Source organism: Barbus barbus, assembly GCF_936440315.1.
Source record: "Barbus barbus genome assembly, chromosome: 3".
Lineage (NCBI taxonomy): Eukaryota > Metazoa > Chordata > Actinopteri > Cypriniformes > Cyprinidae > Barbus > Barbus barbus.
Genome location: NC_136731.1, coordinates 16553549 through 16575456, shown reverse-complemented (window position 1 = coordinate 16575456; position 21908 = coordinate 16553549). Strand labels below are relative to the sequence as shown.

General features: G+C 36.8%; 1 protein-coding gene across 2 annotated transcripts; it reads left to right on the top strand.

Annotated features, from left to right (window-relative positions):
• Positions 1-1783: 1783 nt before the first annotated feature.
• On the top strand, positions 1784-20870 carry LOC306845223 (epsin-3-like). Of its 2 annotated transcripts, XM_079377895.1 has the most exons (11): positions 1784-2137; positions 6275-6989; positions 9943-10061; positions 12611-12688; positions 12817-12906; positions 14746-14832; positions 15136-15274; positions 16633-16785; positions 16923-17018; positions 17741-17971; positions 18060-20870. In XM_079377895.1, exons 2-11 carry the CDS (start codon positions 6392-6394, stop codon positions 18344-18346), a joined length of 1878 nt encoding a protein of 625 aa, XP_079234021.1. In that variant the 5' UTR covers positions 1784-2137; positions 6275-6391; the 3' UTR covers positions 18347-20870. The 2 variants fall into 2 exon arrangements, with proteins under 2 accessions (XP_079234021.1, XP_079234022.1); XM_079377896.1 differs by lacking the exon at positions 14746-14832 and having other exon boundaries at positions 1829-2137.
• The last annotated feature ends 1038 nt before the right edge of the window (positions 20871-21908 follow it).

Genomic DNA, 21908 nt, shown 5'->3' with positions numbered 1-21908 from the left:
TTCTATTTCATATTTCAAGAACACTAATTATATTTCCTACTTTGATAAATGCACGTTAAACTTGTAAATCATTTGTTTATTTATTCTTATTTTTTTATGTCTTTTGGAGAAGGTCCGAAATTGCAGGCGAGATATTGAAACTTTTCCTTCATGACATTTGTTGTCATCATGACATCCAGTGAGCGTATGACATTTGACGTAATCGGGCGACATTTCACCGCTAATATTTTTATTTTTTTGTTTTGTTTTGCTATCACTGGCAATTTGTCTTATAGCAGTGCCCAGTGTATACATTTATTTGTGGCGGCTTGTCACAATATCAAAACTGACCGCTACAAATAGATTTTCCAAAAGGCTTATACTTCGTTGAATAAACTGAGCACTGCGCGTTTCAAAAATAAAATGCTGCGCAGGTGTTTTTATATGACTGTATCTTTTAAAAGAACCGTCCGTTTTCTTCAGAAAAGCTTTGATGTCAATTTTCATTTGGTCTTTCCTGTAATGGCTGATAAAGTAGCGCTTATTTGATTACAGTCGTTACCGGGGCAACAGCTATATATCACGCTCCAGCAGCGCCTCCTGCTGGCAGAGAATCAACTTGCATTTGCTAGTCTGCGGGAAACACTGGTGTCTGTCAGCAAACATAAACAAAAAAGCATGCTTCAGAACTGTTTTGAGAAGGTGCTTAAGTTTTGAGCCATGTATTATTACTATGAATTAGGCTACTACTACTACTATTACTATCTTGTGCCCTGCAATAACCATTTACGCAAACTCTCTTTTGATATAAAGGGAAAAAAAGAGAAAATCGGCCCAAAAAATCATCATCATATATCGGCCATAGGCTGCCCTGATTTCTAAATATCGGCATTGACCAGAGAAAAAACATTATAGGTCGACTTCTACTGCTGACACTTAAATTAATTGTTTTGCCACTTTTGCACTTGTTATTAAAGTATTTTGAATGCAAAGGGAACCTTTTTTTTTTTTTTTAATTAGTGTTTATTTGTTATATGTTATGTATGTTTATTAAAAACACGTTTTGTAATAACCAATTGTTCCGGACCTTTGACACTGATGAAAATTCAGATTTGGACCTTTGAATGTAGACTTTGAGAACCCCTGACCTATAGAGAACATTTGGTACATCATTAAATGAAAAATACGTCAAAGATGACCACAAACTTTTCAGCAGCTGGAAACCTATGTCAGGCAAGAAAGGGACCAAATTCCAACATCAAAACTCCAGAAACTCATAACCTCGATGCCCAGACGTCTTCAAACTGTTTTGAAAAGAAGAGGAGGTGCTATAACTACCATGGTAAACATGCCCCAGTCCCAACTATTTTGAGACCTGTAGCAGGCATCAAATTTGAAATGAGCTCATTTTGTGCATAAAATTGTAAAAATTGTGGAATTCGGATTGTATATAGTGTAGAACACATAGCTATGCTCCATTAAAACTATTTTTTTACAAGTGAATTTTTACAAATAATTACAAAGAACGAACACATGTAAAGTAACACATTAAACGTGATTGATATACTGAAATCGTATTTCTTGCTGAACGCATGCCAAATAATATTTGTTTTATTTACAACTCAGAAAAAAAACATTTTTTAACAGCGTAGCTACTCTGTTGGTAAAAAGTGTCATCTGAGAGCAGATTTCGAGGCAGAGCTGACTGATAAATCGGGACATTCAGGGAGGGTAGCAGCAGTAATTTGCTTTCTGCCAGTGACAGGCTCGTGTGTCTCGTTTCGGAGCACACAGGGTTAAAGTAGACTGACTCTGACTCTGCAGGCGCAAGCAGCCCTCCCTCCTTCCCTCCATCAGTCTCTTCCATCGGTTCACTTTACTGGGCTTTAACAGGGGGGCTCTGTATCTGCGAGGTTGGCGCCCGGGACTTTTTTTCGGGATATGTACCAATAACTCCTAACCGGATAGGCCTCCACAAAGCGCAACAACAAAAACACGCAGGCGAAACTTTGAGGCGCTTATTAACTGAGTTGAACGTCTGCTGCATTTGAGTCAAGATTTCCAAAACTATCCACACTGAAAACATGCGGAGATGTCGAGAGGAGCACAACTACCGATAGGAGCCCGAAGTTGGGACCTTTATGTCAAGCAATGAGAGGTAAGGACACAAAGGACGTTCAGATGGCTACGATGTCGGCTCTCGCAGGTCAATGCAAGATTTCCAAATCTTCCTCTATTATTCCAGCTGAGTCACGCAAGCAAGCGTCGCCCTCAACACTCACCTCTCCTGCCGCAATACCGCATTATGAGGATGCGAGCGCCGCTAAAGGGGCTCTTTATTCCTGTCCCGTATCATCGGAAAGCGTCTGAATGGTTTTAAGGGTGTGATTTAGCTTCCAGATTAAAATCCTCAGTCAAAACCGTGAGAGGCATATGAATTGTGAGTGACAGTTCTCCACCCGGATTGAAAGTTGTTTTCTTCTGAAGTGGACTGCTTGGTAAACTAGTTTCCGAGAGAACAGAGCCATTTCACACCGCTGAAATATAACGCGATATAGGCTACGTTACGTTACATTTAGATAAAAGTAGAAACAAATCCATAGTACAACTTTTCTTTTGGATATTCTGTAGGTAATTCAATCAAGTTGGCATATTTTCATTTTAAAAGATTATTTCCTTGCATTGTGCCAGTTAGGATAGCCTAATAATAAAAAGAATAACTTTTTAATAACCACTTATGTACAAAAATATATAAAAACGGGGTAAAAATTATATATTTAATTGCTTGTCATTACAGAATTTACTTCCTGATTATATGTTATGGTAACACTTTAGTATAGGAACCAATTCTCACTATTGCTTATTAACATGCCTATTATTAACATATTGGCTGTTTATTAGTACTTATAAAGCACATACTCTACCTAAACTTAAATTAGGAGTATATTGAGGCAAAAGTCATAGTTAATGGTGTGTTAATGACAAGAATTGGACCTTAAAATAAAATGTGACCACCTTTTCTAATATGTAGTTCATAGTTCATCGTAGTTACTCCCTCCTAGATTTTTTCTAATACTTTGTTATAAGCTGAATGTAAAGCTGACTAATATATATATATATATATATATATATATATATATATATATATATATAAAGATCTTGTTTACACACACATACGGCTTTTAATAAAAGGTATTAATAAAAAATATGAATTTGAATATGAGAGGTGAAACTGACAGTATGTAAATGACCCTGCTCTTTCTTGTACTGATGCGTTGGACATGTAGACTGAACTTTTGCCTTGCATTCAGATTGATGTGGCAACTCATTGTGTATTGTGCCCAGGTGCCAGCAGCGCTTGTTTTTGAAATTCCACCCTCTTTGCGCAGCACAGACTCACAGCAGAAATGTGATGTTAAGCAAACTGCTGTTATTGATTGTCGTCTAAACCCAGAGAGCGGAATGTGTCACCACATCAAGGTCATGGCCTGTGCACTATGAGAGCAGTTTCTCACCGGTGTATTGAGCATATAGCTTTGATGTGTGCCTGTGTTTATATAAAGTTATTAATCATTTTTCAGAGGAAGCTAACAGTGGCTCTATGGCTTTGCCATTCAAAAAACAATGTACAGACTTTTGCAATGACGTGTAATCAACAACATAAAATAAACAGTAATATTTCTAGTCCAGTCTAGTAAAAATTTATAATTTTTATTAGTTTAACTGATCAAACACACAGTCATACAGTCTCTCTAACAGAGCACTGGTAAAAGGATTTTTACAAGAAAATACTATTTCTGTCTCTCTACTTAAAACATTTCACCTTTCAATTTTTTTTAAAGTTAAAGTGAAATTTCTTCAGTGTATGCTATCCAAGTTATGTGGAAAGTAAGCTTTATTCAGAGATGTTTCTTACAGTTTACCAACAGAGCTGATAGTGTTCAAGATATTATAACAAGATACATCGTCAAAATATTAACATTATTTGTGTGCTCGAGACTACAAATGATGTAAGTCACAAATATGATACACTTCCCATTACACACAATCTGTTGTGTGTAAAAACAATAATACATTTTTTTTTTTTTTTAATGGGCCTCATTCATGGAATACCAGTAAAATTTTTGTCAATTTTTCAATCATTGTCTATCCAAATCTCTTCTTACATATTTATTAATTGCTAATGTTTCTATAAAAGTTTTACACATAAATTCATTCTGCTCCTTTTTCATTATCGAGACTCATTAATCCTTGTCTAATTGGAGGGATTTTATTAGACTTTATAGTTGTTTTTAAATGAAAGTAGCCCGTTATTTTCCTACTTAGGTATTTTGCTAAAATATTCCAGTTGTCCCTTAAATTAACATTGAGTAACTTAAAATTTCAAGTTGCCTAAACTAAAAATTTTAAGTCAGCGGGGTAACAAATTATTTTAAGTTGAAACTATTTTTTGGAACAATTTTATTTTTACAGTGTAGTAACTCCTGCAGCACTTTCGTGTTGATCTGGAATGTATTGTTTGTACAGTTTCTGTTGTCCATCATGGAGTTAGTTTGTGGAGTAAGTGTAAACTGTGTGTTTACATGTCTTTAAAAATTACGTGTGCTGTTTCGTATGGCATGCGTTCATCCAATCAATGTACATTTGCACCACTGGTAGTTCATACAGTGCTACCCTGAAGTAGGAGTAAATTTAGTCCCCCAAAAGGTGTTCCTAGAACCACCATCGTTCCCAGTTCCTGTGGTGTGAACACACCAAAAAGTGTCTATGTCCGGCAATAGTTACAGGAGCTCTGAAAACGTTCCTCATTGTGTGAAAGCCCCTTTTGTATCATACTGTAGCTGTGTGTTTGATTAGTTGTGCCAGTGACCTGGAGGATGATCCAATAGCACTTAGTTAAGAACTCATGGTTACAGGCATGCTCACATTTTCCTCTTTCTATATTTAAGTCTAGACTGACAACCTACATTACCTTGGATAATATATTGTAATATCCACGTAGTCATAGCACTCGTGCCTAATGTGAATTTCAAGTTTTGCTGGTTCCAAGCTATTTGTGTGAGGGAAGTTGGGTGTCAAAGTTTTACTTGTCTCTTCTTTAGACATGTGCCATTCAGGTAAAACTGATAAAGTGTGTAATTTCCACACCACTAGTGTCATCAAGCAGTTTTTCAAACAAGTTTTAAGTAAATACACCCCTGTCTTCTTTGGGACAAACAGGTAGCAAAACTTGCCCCAAACTGTTGGTGGCTGGGCGCTGAAATAAACAAATAGTGGTACAGAAATTACATACTTCAGATGTTTGACTGAATGGCACACCTTTGAAAAGCACCTTTGACATCCAAGTTTATTGCTACAAATAGCTTAACTGTTAAAGAAAGACCAAAAGAGCAGAAATTGTTTTTTGGGATGCTTCTTTCAAGTCTGCGTTCCTCCTCAGCTGGTGCTCATTTCTTTGAAGACATGTTGAATGCAGGTGGTTTGTGTTATATTGCAGATAGGAGCTGAGCTACGTGTTTTGATATCATATCAAAAGAACTTGTCAGCTGTCAGACAGTACCCTTGTGAAAAATGAACTTGTAGTGTACTTCAGTTCAGAAGTTTTAATATGATATTAAAATTATATTAAAGTTTATGTTAGTTTTCCATAAATACTTGGTAGTACATGACTAAACAGTACACTTTATCCAATTACAACAAAATATTTACAGCAGAAGTAAGCTTATAAAGATGTACTAAAACCATACATATGTGGGTCAAAAAAGCATTTTCAAGTTCTAATTGCATTTAATGTAAGTTTACGCTATAATGCATTTTCATTTAATTGTAAAAACATGCAGTTAAGTGTCCAAAAACATTGCATTAAATAAATATTTTATTTTGATGTTATATTAAAATAATTTATTTTAATTTTATATTTGTATGATTTATTTCATTATTAGCTTTTCGTTAAACTCACAAACCCACTTACGAACCCAAGATTGGGAAACCTTGTGTAAAAATAAATGTAATATAAAGTTTAATGCACTTCGTGCACTTCGTTAATTACAACGAATAGATGTATTTTTATATCAATATGGTACAAGATTATCCTTTTTAAATCAACGTGATAAAAAAGTTAGGTCAAAAGTAATCTAAAAGTATTCTGATTACTTTGTCTAAAATGGGTAATGTAATGGATTACATTACAAACTACAATTTTTGTCATGTAATGTGGAATCAGTGACAGACTACTATTTGGGAACATCCAGTGAACCAATCCATTGAAATGAGGCATGTGTCTCTCTTTTTTCAGGCTAACAAAGCAGTAGATTGTGCTGGAGATTCCTGACCATTGTGTCTTCGTGGCAAACATTGCATCCCATTTCTTCTTACCACAAACCATCTCCATCATCCCACACCCGTAGTCATCATGACGACCTCTTCTTTACGGCGGCAGATGAAGAACATTGTGAACAACTACACAGATGCAGAGATCAAGGTCAGGGAGGCGACCTCAAACGACCAATGGGGTCCTCCGACCTCTCTCTTGATGGAAATTGCAGACCTGACTTTCAACGTGGTGGCCTTCACCGAAGTCATGGGCATCATCTGGAAGAGGCTCAATGACCATGGCAAGAACTGGCGGCACGTGTACAAGGCCCTCACTCTGCTGGACTATCTGATCAAGTCAGGATCAGAGCGAGTGGCCCAACAGTGCAAGGAGAACATCTACGCCATCCAGACTCTGCGGGATTTCCAGTATATCGACCGGGAAGGGCAGGACCAGGGCATGGGCGTTCGGGAGAAGTCCAAGCAGCTAGTGGCTCTGCTCAGGGATGACGAGCGGCTCAAGCAGGAGAGATCGCAGGCGCACAAGACCCGTGAGCGCGTGACGGGAACCAGCAGTCCCATGGCTTATGGAACTTTACCACCTCCCTATCCGGGACATCACACCGCTCAGCCCAGCATGGAAGCGGTGTATGGGGAAGAGCATGGCAGGGCGAGACACTCACCTTCCTCCTTCAACTGTGAGTATGACTGTTCATACTGAAAAAAGTATTCTTGTAGCTTCATAATATTACGGTTGAACCACTGATGTCACATGGACTATTTTAATGTTGAATGTGTCAGTTGTGTTATTGTCTATGCAGGGTCAGAAAGCTCTCGGATTTCATCAAAAATATCTTAATTTATGTTCCAAAGTTTGAAACAACATGAGGGTGAGTAATTAATGACAGAATTTTCATTTTTGGGTGAACTATCCCTTTAACATTGTCTTTTACTGTTTTGATAAAAATATAGTCCTGATGGTGTGTGTATTGTTCCAGAGATCAAGCTTGTATTACAGTATTTGCATATTCAAGTCAACACTGAAATGTAATCAGTAACATAATGATTAGATATGGCCGAAAATTATATGAGTAATTACTCATGTCGTTCCAAACCTGTGAGACCTTCGTTCATCTTCAGAACACAAATTAAGATATTTCTGATGAAATCCAAGCGCTTTCTTTCTGACCCTCCATAGACAGCAAGGGGTTTACCACATTCATTTTTGGGTGAACTAACCCTTTAAATATGGCAACTGGAAGCTTAAATTTGCTTGCTTGACATGTGAGAACAAATCTCATTGGAGTAACGTTGAAGCTTTTGAAACGTCAAAGTTTTGGGTAAATGAACTGTGAGTGAAGGGACAGATAATTCTCAGGTTTCATTAAAGAAATCTGTTCTAAAGGTGAATGAAAGTTGTACAGTTTCGGAATGACAAGAATGTGAGATGATGACAGAATTTTTATTTTTGGATGAACTATACCTTTAATGTTTGTCAGGAGGGAGCACACATTTGTTTCACTTTGATTTCTCTTAAATGCTTCCATCCTTCATTGACTGGGGATTTGAAAATGGTTTTATAGTCAATCAGCTGCTGAAGTGAACTAAGCCAATGAGTAATCTATGTCAATAGTGAAACATGTGTACACACGCTGTTTACATAGAGAGGTATATCACACACAGCCTTGTGCTTTAAACCCAAATGCTTCTTTCTTTTGGAACTTCTAATTCTTCTTCCACAAAAATATGGAGCAGCACATTTTAATCCAATATATGGAGACTTGTAGTGCATAAGAGATTTCTATCAAAAACATAAAAAAATCTTACTAACCCCAAACTGGTAGTGTATACCATTACTTTCTAATGATCAGCATATCATTTATAATTTTTTTATCTATTTTTTAGGCCCTCTCTCGTACAGTACGACAGACCACATATTTAGTTTCTGAAAGGACATTCGTTGACATTCGTTGATCTACAGATCTACTGAAATCAAACCTTTGATGACATGAGGAGCAATGTGGTTTCACTTTTACTTACAATAAACCAACATATTTGTCATGATGCCAGGTATTTTGGGAAAGTACAGACATTTCCCATCGTGTTTCCATGGGTGCTTAATGAAAAGTGTGTTCCTGGTCACCGTTTTCAGGGTCAGATGGTCATGAGCCAGAGTAGATGATGGTAAAAGTTGACCTTATCTGTGCACCAGTGCATTCCAGGCTAGACGCGCCATTCAGAGCCACTGTAGTGGAAATGATCGCAACTGGAAAACGGCACACAGTTTCTGGTTCTTTCCTCTTTTCTGGTCCAGGGCTGTCTTCACTGAGGAAGCAGTTCTATCTCCTTCTAAAAAAAATTAAATAAATACAGACAAGCAACAGTAAATAAATAAATAAAACAACAGATTTATATAAAGATTAATGTACATACAAGACAATAGCATGAATAATTACATACTATATATTGTAATACAAGTTTATGAATATTAGTTGGCTTTTTGTAGTTAAATACTATGTTAACCTAATGTAATATTTTCTGTGGTTGAAACACTGATTGAGTGATTAACATGAGACATATATTTCAGTAAGTTGTACTGTTTCCTTCTAATGTTCATTCATGTTTATTTCATGCTGTAACTAGTAGTAAAGAGGAAGAGATGATCGGTTCACATGCTGCTTGAACTGATGTGCTACAGCTTGTCACGCCACATTAAAGAGCATCAAAACCACCATTTATGGTTTGAATTTTGTAATAAAATTGACAGTACATGAAAGCTCAGACTTAGTTTCATATTAAAAGTAACAATGCACAAAGCTTATTGTGATTATTGGATGATAGGCGCTCTACAAATAATATTTAGTCCAGTTTTATTCACGTATGAACTGTCGCTTTGGATAAAAGCATCTGCTAAATGACTAAATGTAAATGTAAATCAGCATAGCAAAAAGAGCTTAGTTCATCAAAATTAAATTCGATTAAAAATGAGAAATCAACATTGTCAACCCAGCACTAGCTTTTACACTGCTGACATGTTTACCTGTTGTAGTTTACCTGTGCACAAAATAGACACCGACACAGTCAAAACACCAGCAGAGAAACACTAATGTTTAACATCACTGTTTTGGTCAAAGATTTTGGGCATACAAAACAATTTCTGCTGAAACAAAAACCTAAATTTCACTTGATTATTTTCATTTACTGAAATTTCAGAGCATCACGAGAATACGAAATGTATATCCTTAATTAATACCATCCAAACAGCAACAGCAATTAATAACAGGTGTTAACGGTTAGTAATAACAAATAAAAGCTAATATAAACATCAAACATGGAAAAAAAAAACTGAAATACTGAGATGAGACTTTATCTTCTCATTTGAGAAGTCCAGCACATGCCACAGATGGATGAACTGCCAGATAAAACCTGTCCGGGGGGGGGTTATTATAATGCCCCAATCGCCCCTTCTCTGCCCCACACAGACACCCCATTGTTTCACCAGCAGAGTCAAACAGGCACAGGAAAGCAATTCCAGCCCGGGCATGGAACAACAGTGATTTGGGTGCTTGTTTAACATTCAGCGGTGGTGCCAGTCCTTTCTCATCCAAAGCAAGAAGTTGAATCAAGCATTATCTCTTTTCTTCCTCCCAGCCTCCTCTTCCTCCCCTCGTCTGGCCCCAGATCTGGAGCGCGCCCGGCCGCAGACGAGCGGAGAGGAGGAACTCCAGCTGCAGCTGGCCTTGGCCATGAGCCGAGAGGAGAACGAGAAGGTAAGGTTCACACTCACTGTCACACACACACACACACACACACACACACACACACACACACATCCATTATTAACTGCATCAGGATCACTGGCTCGCCACTGGTTTTGCTTCAAGAAGCAGATTTTACTTTGACTATCACATAGTACTAAAATATTTTAAAGGACCAGTTCTCATTATTAATTAGTTGCTTATTAGAATGCATATTACTAGTATATTGGCTGTTTATTAGTACTTATAATGCAGAGATTAATGTCTTATTCTGCATGACCATATTTGAGATCCCTAAATCCACCCAATACATAAACTTAAAAAAATTGAAAAAAAAATTGGGAGTAGAACCAAATTTCACTCAAATTGCTAGTAACACGTTGATAAATGTGAAGTTTTGAAGTAGAAAGACTAAAATAGTATTTTCTGTAAAATCTACTGCAATAATCTTTGTTTTATGTACAATTTAAAAATAATTTTGTTTTACAGTGTAGTATTGTTTTCTGGTTTATAGAATAAGGTAAAGGTGTTCTAGATGCCTGTGATTCAGAAATGCAAAAATATTTATTGTACAAAAGTAACACAAATCATTAATAAAGTAACACTGTCCAAAAGCAACACCAACTAAGTCATTTACTAGTTATTAGTTAACAATTAGTAGTAACAAATAAAAGCCACACATAATGCTTACTATTAAAACTGTTTAAATAAATTGGAAGTAATTGGGTTTTAGTTCATGTAAAGATGCAAAAACGTTTTAGCATTGTTTTCTAGATGCATTTGATCCAGAAATGGTCTAAACAATCTGATCATGTTTCATTAGAAAACTGTTTGATTGAGCAAGGTTGAACACTATCAGTAGGAAATAAGAAGCGGCAATTTCATGGGGCTTTATCACTTGAGAGGCTGTATTAAACTTTCCCTTTAGTCCATTGGTCTTAAACTCAATTCCTGGAGGGCCACAGCTCTGCACAGTTTAGCTCCAACCCTAATCAAACACAGCTGATCCAGCTAATAAAGGTCTTCAGGATCACTACAAACTTCCAAGCAGGTGTGATTTTAAGCTGGTTGGAGCTAAACTCTGCAGAGCTGCGGCCCTCCACTGCTTTAGTCTCAGACCTTTGCATTAGTGAATTAAAAAGACATTTGTAATGTGCTTCATGGAGGTCACTTGTCTTCAATTAAAAGTTTGTAACAACTCATTATTTGGCTGGAGGCTTTAGCACCAATTAGCATGTGGGCTAATTTGTTTTTGTAGTGCACATGAGGTGAGACCGACATGCTGCTGTCTGCATTCAGCATTGTCCAGAAAGATCTCAATCTGACAGTGTAGCCAGTGTGTGAAGAGAGCGCATTAGCATCCTCTCTCACTGATAATGCATTTTTAAGGGAAGCCACAATGACTCTGAGTGTGTTACTGGACTGGAGCATTGATCCAGCACTTATAAATCAGACCGAGTTGAGCTGCTCTCTTGTCCTGTTGATGTTTAGGGGATATGTGCTATAGTTTTGTTTGAGACCCATCAGCTTGTGTTGTCTTTGGTTACACTTTAGTTTATTTTAAGGTGCCCTTGTTACAGTGTAATTACACATTTAAGAACTGAGCAATATTAATTAACTACTATATGGTTAGGGTTAGGATGAAGGTTTGGTTTAGGATTAGTTGCATGTAATTATACATATTGGTATTATAATATAAGCATATGTAACGTGTAACAAGCACACCTTAAAATGAAGTGTTACTTTGTCTTTTAATACACTACTATTGTTTAAAAGTTTGCGGTCTGTAAGATTTTTGGAATGAAGCCTCTTATGCTCATCAAGGCTGCATTTATTTGAGGAAAAATACAGTAAAACACTAATATTGTAAAATATTATTACAATGTAAAATACTGTTTGTGATGTAAAGCTGAATTTTCAGTATCATTATACACGTCTTTATTATCACATGATCTTCAGAAATCATTCTAATATACTGATTTACTGCTCAGGAAACATTTCTTATTAACATCAGTGTTCAAAACAGTTGTGCTGCTTCTTTTGTAACATTATAAATGTCTTTGCTCTCCCTTTTGATCCATTTAATGTGTCCCTGCTGAATAAAACTGTTAATTTCTTACAAAAAACTTAATTATTTATGAAGAGCAGTGTACATAAATACAAATCAAATGTAAACATTGAGGTTTCGAAAATGTAGGCATCCATAAGTGCAAGACGTAAACAAATAGTTCTCATAAAAACTAAAAGTCTGTCATTATATACTCACATTCATGGTGTGCCAAATGCGCGGCCAAATGATGAGGCACTTAAGCTATTTGTGTATCACACATGTACATATATAATGTTCAAACAATTATTTGCTTATAGTCTGGGGTTATTGTCACTGATTAAAAAAAAAATGATGTGGTAAAATAATGAAAAATGGAGAAGTCTTTCATTTATTCCTTTGATGAATAACAGTTAGCATGCGAGCTGCACAGTTTTGTTTGTGTGAGCTATAACTCGATTGGCACGCTCAGATTCATCTGCTTTTCGCTAACCTCATTCCTCTTCTCCTCCAGCCGGTTCCTGCAGTGGATATTGATGAACAGACACAGCTTCAGATCGCAATGAGTCTCAGTAAGGAGGAGGCGCACAAGGTACTGCAATCCCAGGAGTCACTACACCTCCCCTTCACTCATTAATCGCCTGCCTGTATGTTGTGAATGACACTGCCTGTATGTTGTGAATGACACTGTCTGTATGTTGTGTGATTGTATCTCTCTAGCCAGCTCCTCCTCCTCCTGCTGTTCTGGACATGGATGAAGAGGCACAGCTTCAGCTGGCCCTCACTCTCAGTAAAGAGGAACATCAGCAGGTACGACCCTGGAGCATGAGCTGCATAGATTAATAGATATTATTAGATGTTTCAAGAAGTTTTTTAAATAGCATTTATGTATCTTGGCAACCCTTGTGATAAAGAAGTACACTTTAGCATGCAAAATATACTGAAATATACTTGTATAGAATATACCGAAGTGTGAACTGAATGTAATGTTTTCAGACACTTAATTGCATGTTAATCGCTGTTAAATGTTTTATAGTTTATATTCATATATGCAGGTATCTGAATTTAGAGTGCTTTTTTGACTCATTTAGGAGGACTCAAGTACATCTTTACATGTACTTCATAAGTACTTCTATTGTCTTTGAAATATGGTTAAAGTGCACTGCTGAATGTACTGATAAGCATTTAAACGGACTAAAATATACTTTAATGTCATTTCTATTAAATTTATTCAAAGTGCACTTAAAGTGTGTTACTACATAAAAATAAAAGTGTGCTTTCTTTAAATACAAGAGAAACCCAATCTCTGTTTAAACCATATTTTCATGAAGACTTTTTTGATTTTAGAAATATTAACCCATTTTTAAAAAGGCAAATTTTACAGCATAACAGGGTTGAACAGAAAGTAAGGGATAAATTCTACATTTTATACAAAATGCATAAAGCTTTTTCCTGTTTTGTAATATGGTGAATTATTTATCAGAAATTATGTACAAATACGTATTAATCCTTCACATTACACACTATCAGCATCTACCAGTATGTTCAGAATTTTTTATTAATTGCTTCAGTATTAACTCCAGGGGACAAAAATGGCTAGTCTTCAGTTGTGCAAATCTGTTTTAACCTTTCATTTGCACACAGTTGCATAGGTATTTGTACCAAAATTGTAATTTTTTATGAATCTCACAAGTAGCCTGGAGCCTTGAGGGGTCATTTTATGATGGAATCAGATTTTCCTTGACTTCAATGTATTTTGAAAACATGCTGCAATTTTTAGAACTCAAAACATCGTTCCCAAACCAAAAGAACCATTTATTGATAATATAAATGACTTGTTCTGAAATCCTTGAGCTGGCCATTCATTTACAGTGTCCAAAACAAAAAAAGAAAGAAGGCTGGTTTTTCAGGCAGTATATCCAGAGGAAGGAAAGCATCAAGGTACCTTCAGATACAGCCTCACCTTTTCCTAACACACTCTCTACTCTGATCTGTTCGGTTTTTTTAAAGGCAGCAGTACATTAAATTAGTTTATAAATAATAAATAGTTTTCAACTCATGATTCAATTTCTATTGAGAAAAAAACACGGTAGTCATTAAATATTACTTTGGTTATCTGTCAGTTAAGTTTGTTCTTGATCATCACACAAGATGTTATGGTGTGTTGGAAGTGAATTGAGTCTAGTCCAGACCAGTTTCCTCAGGAGGTGATTTCATACTAAAACACTACCCATTTAGTCATCGACTGGCCTAGCAGCAAAACAGGTTTCAGACACGACCATAGTGAGCAAATACTGTACATATTATTATTTCTGATACAAAAAAAAACCCCTGCAGTTCCCGGTTGTATGTAGCACCTACAGCTCGGCATATTACAACATTAGCAAAGTGCCTGAAGTTTATTTTAAACAACCTTCGTGGTCATTTTGTCACAATGTAATGCAGCTTTGAAAAGGATGAGGGAATTAAAACTATCTTGAACTTGACAACAAACATGCATTTTTCCAAAAGGAGTACAGAAGAAACAAACGGCTTGAAAGTGGTCATATATAACTAAATTAAAATAGGATGCCTGTGTGCACTCCCTCTAGATGTGTTATTAAGGATGTCTTGAACTCTGAGACATCTTCTATGTCTGTTGGTTTCTAGGAGGAGCGAAGCCGGCAGGGAGACGAGTCGTTGCTCCAGAAAGCACTTGAGGAGAGCAAACGAGAAATGGAGGCCAAAGGAGGAAGAGTATTAGACTCTTTTAACCTGTTTCTTCTTTATTAGCAAAGCACATATAAAGGAGTCTTATGAATGCACCATTCTGCTTCCCTTAGAAGCATATTGGAAAAAGTTTTGTCAAAGATTTTGACCTCTACTGGAGAGGACTGGATCATTTTTAGTTTGTCACTGTAAACTCAAAGTACTGTACTACAGTTAAATGTCCCCATTGCAAGGTTTTTGTGAACGCTTGTGTATAAATGCATGCCGTATTGACCTAAAAAATATTTTCTAAATGTGCTGAAAGTGCTTTTCTGTCCTTTTCTTTGGCAGTCTGCCATGCTGGATCTTGCAGATATTTTTGCTCCAGCTCCTGATGTGCCCTCTGCTGCCAGTTCTTGGGATTCATCCGGAGGCCATAGTGGCTTAGCCCAGGCTGGCCCTCTGAGGTCTGGCCCCTGGGATAGTCTAGGTAAGCTATAATGATTGTATATTAGCAATTTGCACTTTTAAACATTAAAGGTCCACCAGGTTTTTTTTTTTTTAAATGTTTAAAAAATGCTTTTATTTTATGTAATATTCTACATAAGATGTGTCGCTCTTTATGGTGGCTGCCTTTTGAGATCACAATAGCAAAATTACTTTTTTAGCCACACAAGCCAATGGGGTTTGAACTCCGGTTGGCACTCACATAAGCAAGATAATGCAATATGATCATTATTTTTTATTTAAAATTACATTTTTGGAGGAAATATTTTAGCACAGGTCATTGTGTCAATTGTCACATCATAAAACCTTTTGTTTCTCATATCCTTAAAAGCCGCTGGCAAACTGGAGTAAGAATCCATTTACTTGTCATAGCCAGTTTTTACTTGCATTTGGACTCTGTCAGTTTTCAAAAGAGATGAATCATGGATGACGAATACGCCTGTGAATAGGGATTAGTATAGGCGCTCCTCAACACTTGTAACCAAAAATGTTTACTGCAACTACACTGCAAAAAAATGCTTTTCTTACTTATTTTTTGTCTTGTTTTCAGCCAAAATATCTAAAAATTCTTAAATCATTAAGGATTTTCTAGACAAGTTAAAAAACATGTCCAAATTAAGTGAGTTTTTGTTTGAAACAAGCGAAATAATCTGCCAATGGGGTAAGTAAAATAATCTTGTTTTCTCTTTGAAATAGAATTATTCTTCTTACCCCATTGGTAGATTATTTTGCTTGTTTCAAACAAAAACTCACTTAATTGGGACATGTTTTTTTTTTCTGAAAACAAGACAATAATTTTTACCTTGCAGATCAAGCTTTTCTTGCTATTTTGCTGTCTGCCATGCATCATGTGCACAGGTACTTTTTAAACACTTTTCAAACCTGGACACAGGACTCTGACTGGCGATTAATGTGATTCAGCATGATATTTTATTCATATATTAAGTAAGCTACTTCTAATGGATTGTATATACAAGACTGTCTTCTAGGGGTTTGTTGGACTAGTCATTTACAAAATTTCAACTTAAACATGAATGAAATTATTCTTCTTGCACATCCCTATTTTAAACCTGCTTTGTCTCATTTTAAACAATATTAATCCATTATTTGGCCCTTTAGTAGTGTGCTGAGGCCCTCTGGTGGATGTCAGACACCAGCTTGAGAACCACTGATCTACTCTGATATGTGCCAGTAATATGAAGTCCAAGACCACTGTTGTATTTGCCAATGAAACATAAACAAAAAATTACTTGGTGCTCCATTGTAAATTTCCAGCAATATTGACTTAATAATAGTGCATTACTGATCTGAACTGCACACACCTGCTGGATTGTGTTGAAGGAGAACCCAGCTCTTTAAGCCGTCAGCATGGAAGTTCATGGATGGCACCACCGGCATCAAGTGTTCGTTCCCAGCCTTGGCCTCAGCGACAGCCACATCCTGACCCATGGGACGCCCCTCAGATGAATCAGACCTGGATCTCCCCTGCACGTGGTACAAACTTCACCTTCTAGATATTATGTTTAATGTAGATTATAACTAAATATGCTAAATATACTAAATACATTAACCGAAGATGCCGTTAATCCTATATAAGTCCAACCATTGTAGATTTGTTGTAAATTCTGTAGGAACTGGAGTGGATCCATTTTCTCCTCTAGCAGCAGACAAACAAGGAGCTATTGGCCCTCTCAAAACCCCATCCCCTCGGGCAGGAAGTCCCTCAGGCAATCAGAATGACTCTGTTCTTCTTAACTGATTTTTATCTATTTATTTTAATATATTAATATTAATAATCACTTATTGCCATTGCAATTTATTTATTTTTACCTTTTTTTGTGAATAGTTTGATTTTATGTCATATAGAAATATTTTATATTTACTATTCAAAAGTTTGGGGTCTGTAAGATTTATTTATTATTCTTTTTTTTTTACAGAAATTCATGCTTTGATAAAAAGTGACAGTAAAGACATTTACAATGTTAAAAAAGGTAAACTTTTTTAACATTGTAACATTGTAAATCAAAGATTCCTGAAAAAAAGTATTGGTGTCCATAAAAATATGAAGCAGCACAACTGTTTTCATCATTGATAATAATAAGAAATGTTTCTTGAGCAACAAATCAGCATATTAGAATGAATTCTGAAGGATCATATGACAATGAAGACTGAGTAATGATGCTGAAAATTCAGCTTTGCATCACCGGAATACATTACATTTTAATATATATTCAAATAAAAAAAAGGTATTTTAAATTATAATAATATTTCACAATATTACAGTTTTTGCTGTATTTTTGATTGACTAAATGCAGCCTTGGTGAGCATAAGAGACTTCTTTCAAAAACATAACAATTGGAACATTCCCCAAACTTTTGAATGGTAATGTGCATTTTTTATTATATTTATTTTTTAGCTCATTACTTTCATGTTTGATTCATATTTTTAGATGACGATCTTTTTGATGAGGCTATGGATGGAGGTCAGGCAAATATAAATGGTCACAGTAGTCCTGAGCCTTTTGATATGTCTTCCCTTGGCGAAGGTCTACCAAAAACAGGTCCTCGAACTTGCCGTGCACCAGAGGCGTTTCTGGGTCCCACCGGAGCTTCACTCGTCAAGCTGGATTCTTTGATTCCCTCCAACCCTCCTTCCAAGAACTTCAACCCATTTTTATCAGGTCTGAATGCATCCTTATCAAACTTCTTGCTGTCATGTGTGTCTAAATCCATAACATTATAACTGATTGCGGACTCTTTCCCATTTAGGAATAACTGCTCCATCGGCCTCTAATCCATTCCAACAGGAACCGGCCTGTCTCACACTAAATCAGATGCGCCCCAGCTCCACATCTTCTGTACCCACATCCCTCCCATTTAATGCCTCTCTGCCCATGGCTTCTAGCAACCAGCCCAGCTCCCTGCCTACTACCTTCACACAGTCTGCACAGGTCCAGCCGCTGGCCCCCGGACACCTGCCGCAGCCGCTGCTACCGCTGTCAACGACATCCGCGCTTGGAGATCCAGACCAACACAATCAAAACCCGTTCCTATAAGCAGATCCAAACAAGCTTTTGAAATGACAATTTAACCACCAACTTGACTTAAAACTGGAACACACTTTTTTCATATCTTTGCTTATTTCACAGCTTCCTGGTTTTGCTCTATGCAGTCACTCGTAAGATGCGTTCACACGTACAGTGGTTTCCAGTTACAAAAATCAGTCCTTTTCAACAACAGTGACAAATGGTGAAGCAATGTGGCCGTATCCAGTGATCTGACAAAGTTGAGAAAAGTTCAAAATTATGCAAATAAGCAGTCATGTAATGTGGAGACCAATAGACACTGGTGCACACATGATCCATCTCCTGTGAGATACTGTAGTTTCAGTAAGATTCAGAAGTTTGTTAAAGTTCAGACCCACCAAACTGACATTGAAGAACTAGTTGCAAAAAAAAACAATAACTTTTGTTAAGTTCCAGACACACCAAGCCAATGTCAAAGAACTAGCAGTGACGAATACCAACTGTGTCGCCGCCTAGCGTCGCCTGCGTGTGGACCAAAATTTTGTGCTTGAACACATTACAAAGTATCTCCACACCAGCAGGTGGCAGCAGTCTATATTTATCATTCACAAAAAACAAAAAAAAAACTGGAAGAGCTATGACTGTTAATATAAGCCATCTGTATGTGCCCTCCTGACTTTGTTGTTTGCTTGCCTTCATCACTGTAGTTTTTATATCGCGCAAATAGCCAAAATCCGTCCACGCCAGAAATTCTGATGACTAGTCAAGTGAAATTTATTTATATAGCGCTATACGGCTTCAAAGCAGCTTCATGGTAATAAACATAAATATAGCAAGTGAGGTAAAGCAAACGCACACCTGTAGAGGTGCAAGTTGAAGGAAAAAAATAAACATTAATATAAGTCTTACTGTACAATTTGTTAATTAGAAAATTAAAGGGATAGTTCACCCAAAAATGATTACTCACCCTCATGTCGTTGTAAACCCTTAAGACCTTCGTTCGTCTTCTGAACACAAATGAAGATGTTTTTGATGAAATCCTAGAGCTTTCTGACCCTCTATAGACAGTAACACAACTAATACGTTCAAGGCCCAGAAAGGTGGTAAGAACATAATTAAATTAGTCCATGTGACATCAGTGGTTCAACCGTAATGTTATGAAGCGATAAGAATACTTTTAGTGCACAAAGAAAACAAAAATAACGACTTTATTCATCAAAAATATCTTAATATGTATTACGAAGATGAACAAAGGTCTTAGGGGTTTGGAATGACACGAGGGTGAGTAATTAATGACAGAATTAAATTTTTGGGTGAACTATTCTTTTAATTTCAGCTGTATAGTAGCTTTACAACAGTGTCATTATTCAGCTCCATTTAATTAAATATTGATTCAACGATGCAGAACACATCGCAAACACTAAGCTAACAGACGCTCAATGACGACCTGACATTGGGCATTGGCTTGGCGTGACACAGCTTTTATGTCCCTGATATACTTCAAATCGGATTCAAAAGACAAACTGATGTCATTTCAAACAAAGTCAGGACAAAACAAAGTTCATTTACAGTTTGTTTTGGGAGTTCGAAACAGCTTGCCAAAGCAAACTTTCTGGAAAATTCAGTCCAGCTAGTAAACACATTTGAACTACCATTAGTCCATGGTGGTTACATAAGTAGGTGTGGCTCTGTGGCTCCGCCTTCTTTGACATGGGTATCTTCTGTTCGTTCAGTGACGAACGAAAAATACCTTCGATGCGAGTATATCACGGCCTTTACTGTGAGCAAATGAACATCTCTTTATATTGTCTCTGCACATATAAAGGGTTAAGACACTTTACTGACCCTACGTCCACAGTGACCACCAACACAGCAAACACTCGATGACCTCCAGTCATAAATCACTGTATGTGTGAACGCCCTTGAACTATAATCATGTGTTAATGTCAACTATGCATTACATGGCAATACAGATTGATGCTGGCTTTATAAGAAATGACAAATAAATGGCACAATTTAAAGTTTAAGGATATTTAATCCAACTCCCACAGCATCAGTATCACCTTTAAGTATTATAATAGTTTTTGGAAAGGATAACACACTTGTTACTCGTCCCATAAAACCCATTGCATAACCAAGCACAAGTCCAAAGTCTCTCATAGTTTTTATCATATTCTCTGATTTCCTGCAACCATCTCATCTCTAGCTCTGCTTTAGTGTCCCTTTATTGGTCTGGAGTATCTGATGACTTTCAATGCTGTCCTTTTATTTCCTTGACATGACTGGTTTATCTGTGAACAGCCAATCACATCCCTATGGGTCACTCACACCAGAATGACAGATAAAAGCGACTAAGATTTTGGGGCCAATAATTTAAGCAGCAAAATGTAAAATATAAATGATTTTGTAATATTGGGCATTGACTGTTGAATGAATAGACCTCCAGCAAGAGAATGTACTTACCGTGGTGTTCAGACTGAATTGATGCCACATACTAACAGAATGTAAGAATGTGAGACTGTTGCACATGTTGCTCATCAAATACAAGAATGAAGATGAAAATGAACGACACGTCTGGTTTGTGCTTGTTTATGATTCACGCTCTCTATGTCTGGATTGCCTTTTCTTACATATACGAAAATATATGGCACGATTATAACATGGCACTTAAATTAAAATCTGTTGAACTTTTAGAAAAGGTATTCTAGATATCACAACCCCCCCCCCCCCCATTTCACTGCCCCGCGTGACATTTCTGTAAACATGCACTAGACTGAAGGTTCCCCAATTAGGGATTCTGCGGGCCAATGTTAGCCCCTGATGCCCTTTGATTTGACCCATCATATCATTGGGATGTAGAGAATATAATTGAATCTATTTTAAAAAACATTACTTTGAGCTCTCAAAGTCACATTTTGGCAACTCTTAGTAAACAATGTGTGCTTCTCTGCTCTAGATGGACCTTTTGAGCTTATGCAACTTATGCAAGGCACAGTTCTAAAAACCAGCGTTCAAATTAAAATAAGTTTAACTTGTTAAAAAAACGGTCTGCTTTTTCATTCCACTGCATTCTTGCATTATACTGCATTGGCTGCATTGGCTTTTCTATGCAAATATATGCTAGATGGAAGTTTAATTGTGTATTTTTTAGCATCTCGGACAGGAGACAAAATTCTAAAACTAGTGCATTCAATTTGAAAAAATAATTCAGCTTTTTTAAAAAGTGTTTATAAAACGGAACGTTCCGGTCCTGGATTCTGATTTGTCGAGCCACGTTCTAAGCTGTTGTACAATACTCTACAAACACACACATCTTTGTTTCTGCATATGTGTGTTGCTTGGCAACCACACTGTTGCTACCACAACCGTTTCTGAGGAATTATATTGTTTTTGTGAAACCTTGCTACGTATAAAAGCAATAAGCCCCACGAAGCTGTGGTTTACAGTGAATCTATAACAGCTAAGGGGACGCTCTGCAAAGTGCCTAACAACGCACCTTAGCTGTTATAAATTCACTCTAAATCATGCTTCATGGGGCTTATTGCTTTATTCTAGATCTTGCATTTTCTTTCCCCATTCCACTGTCCACCAT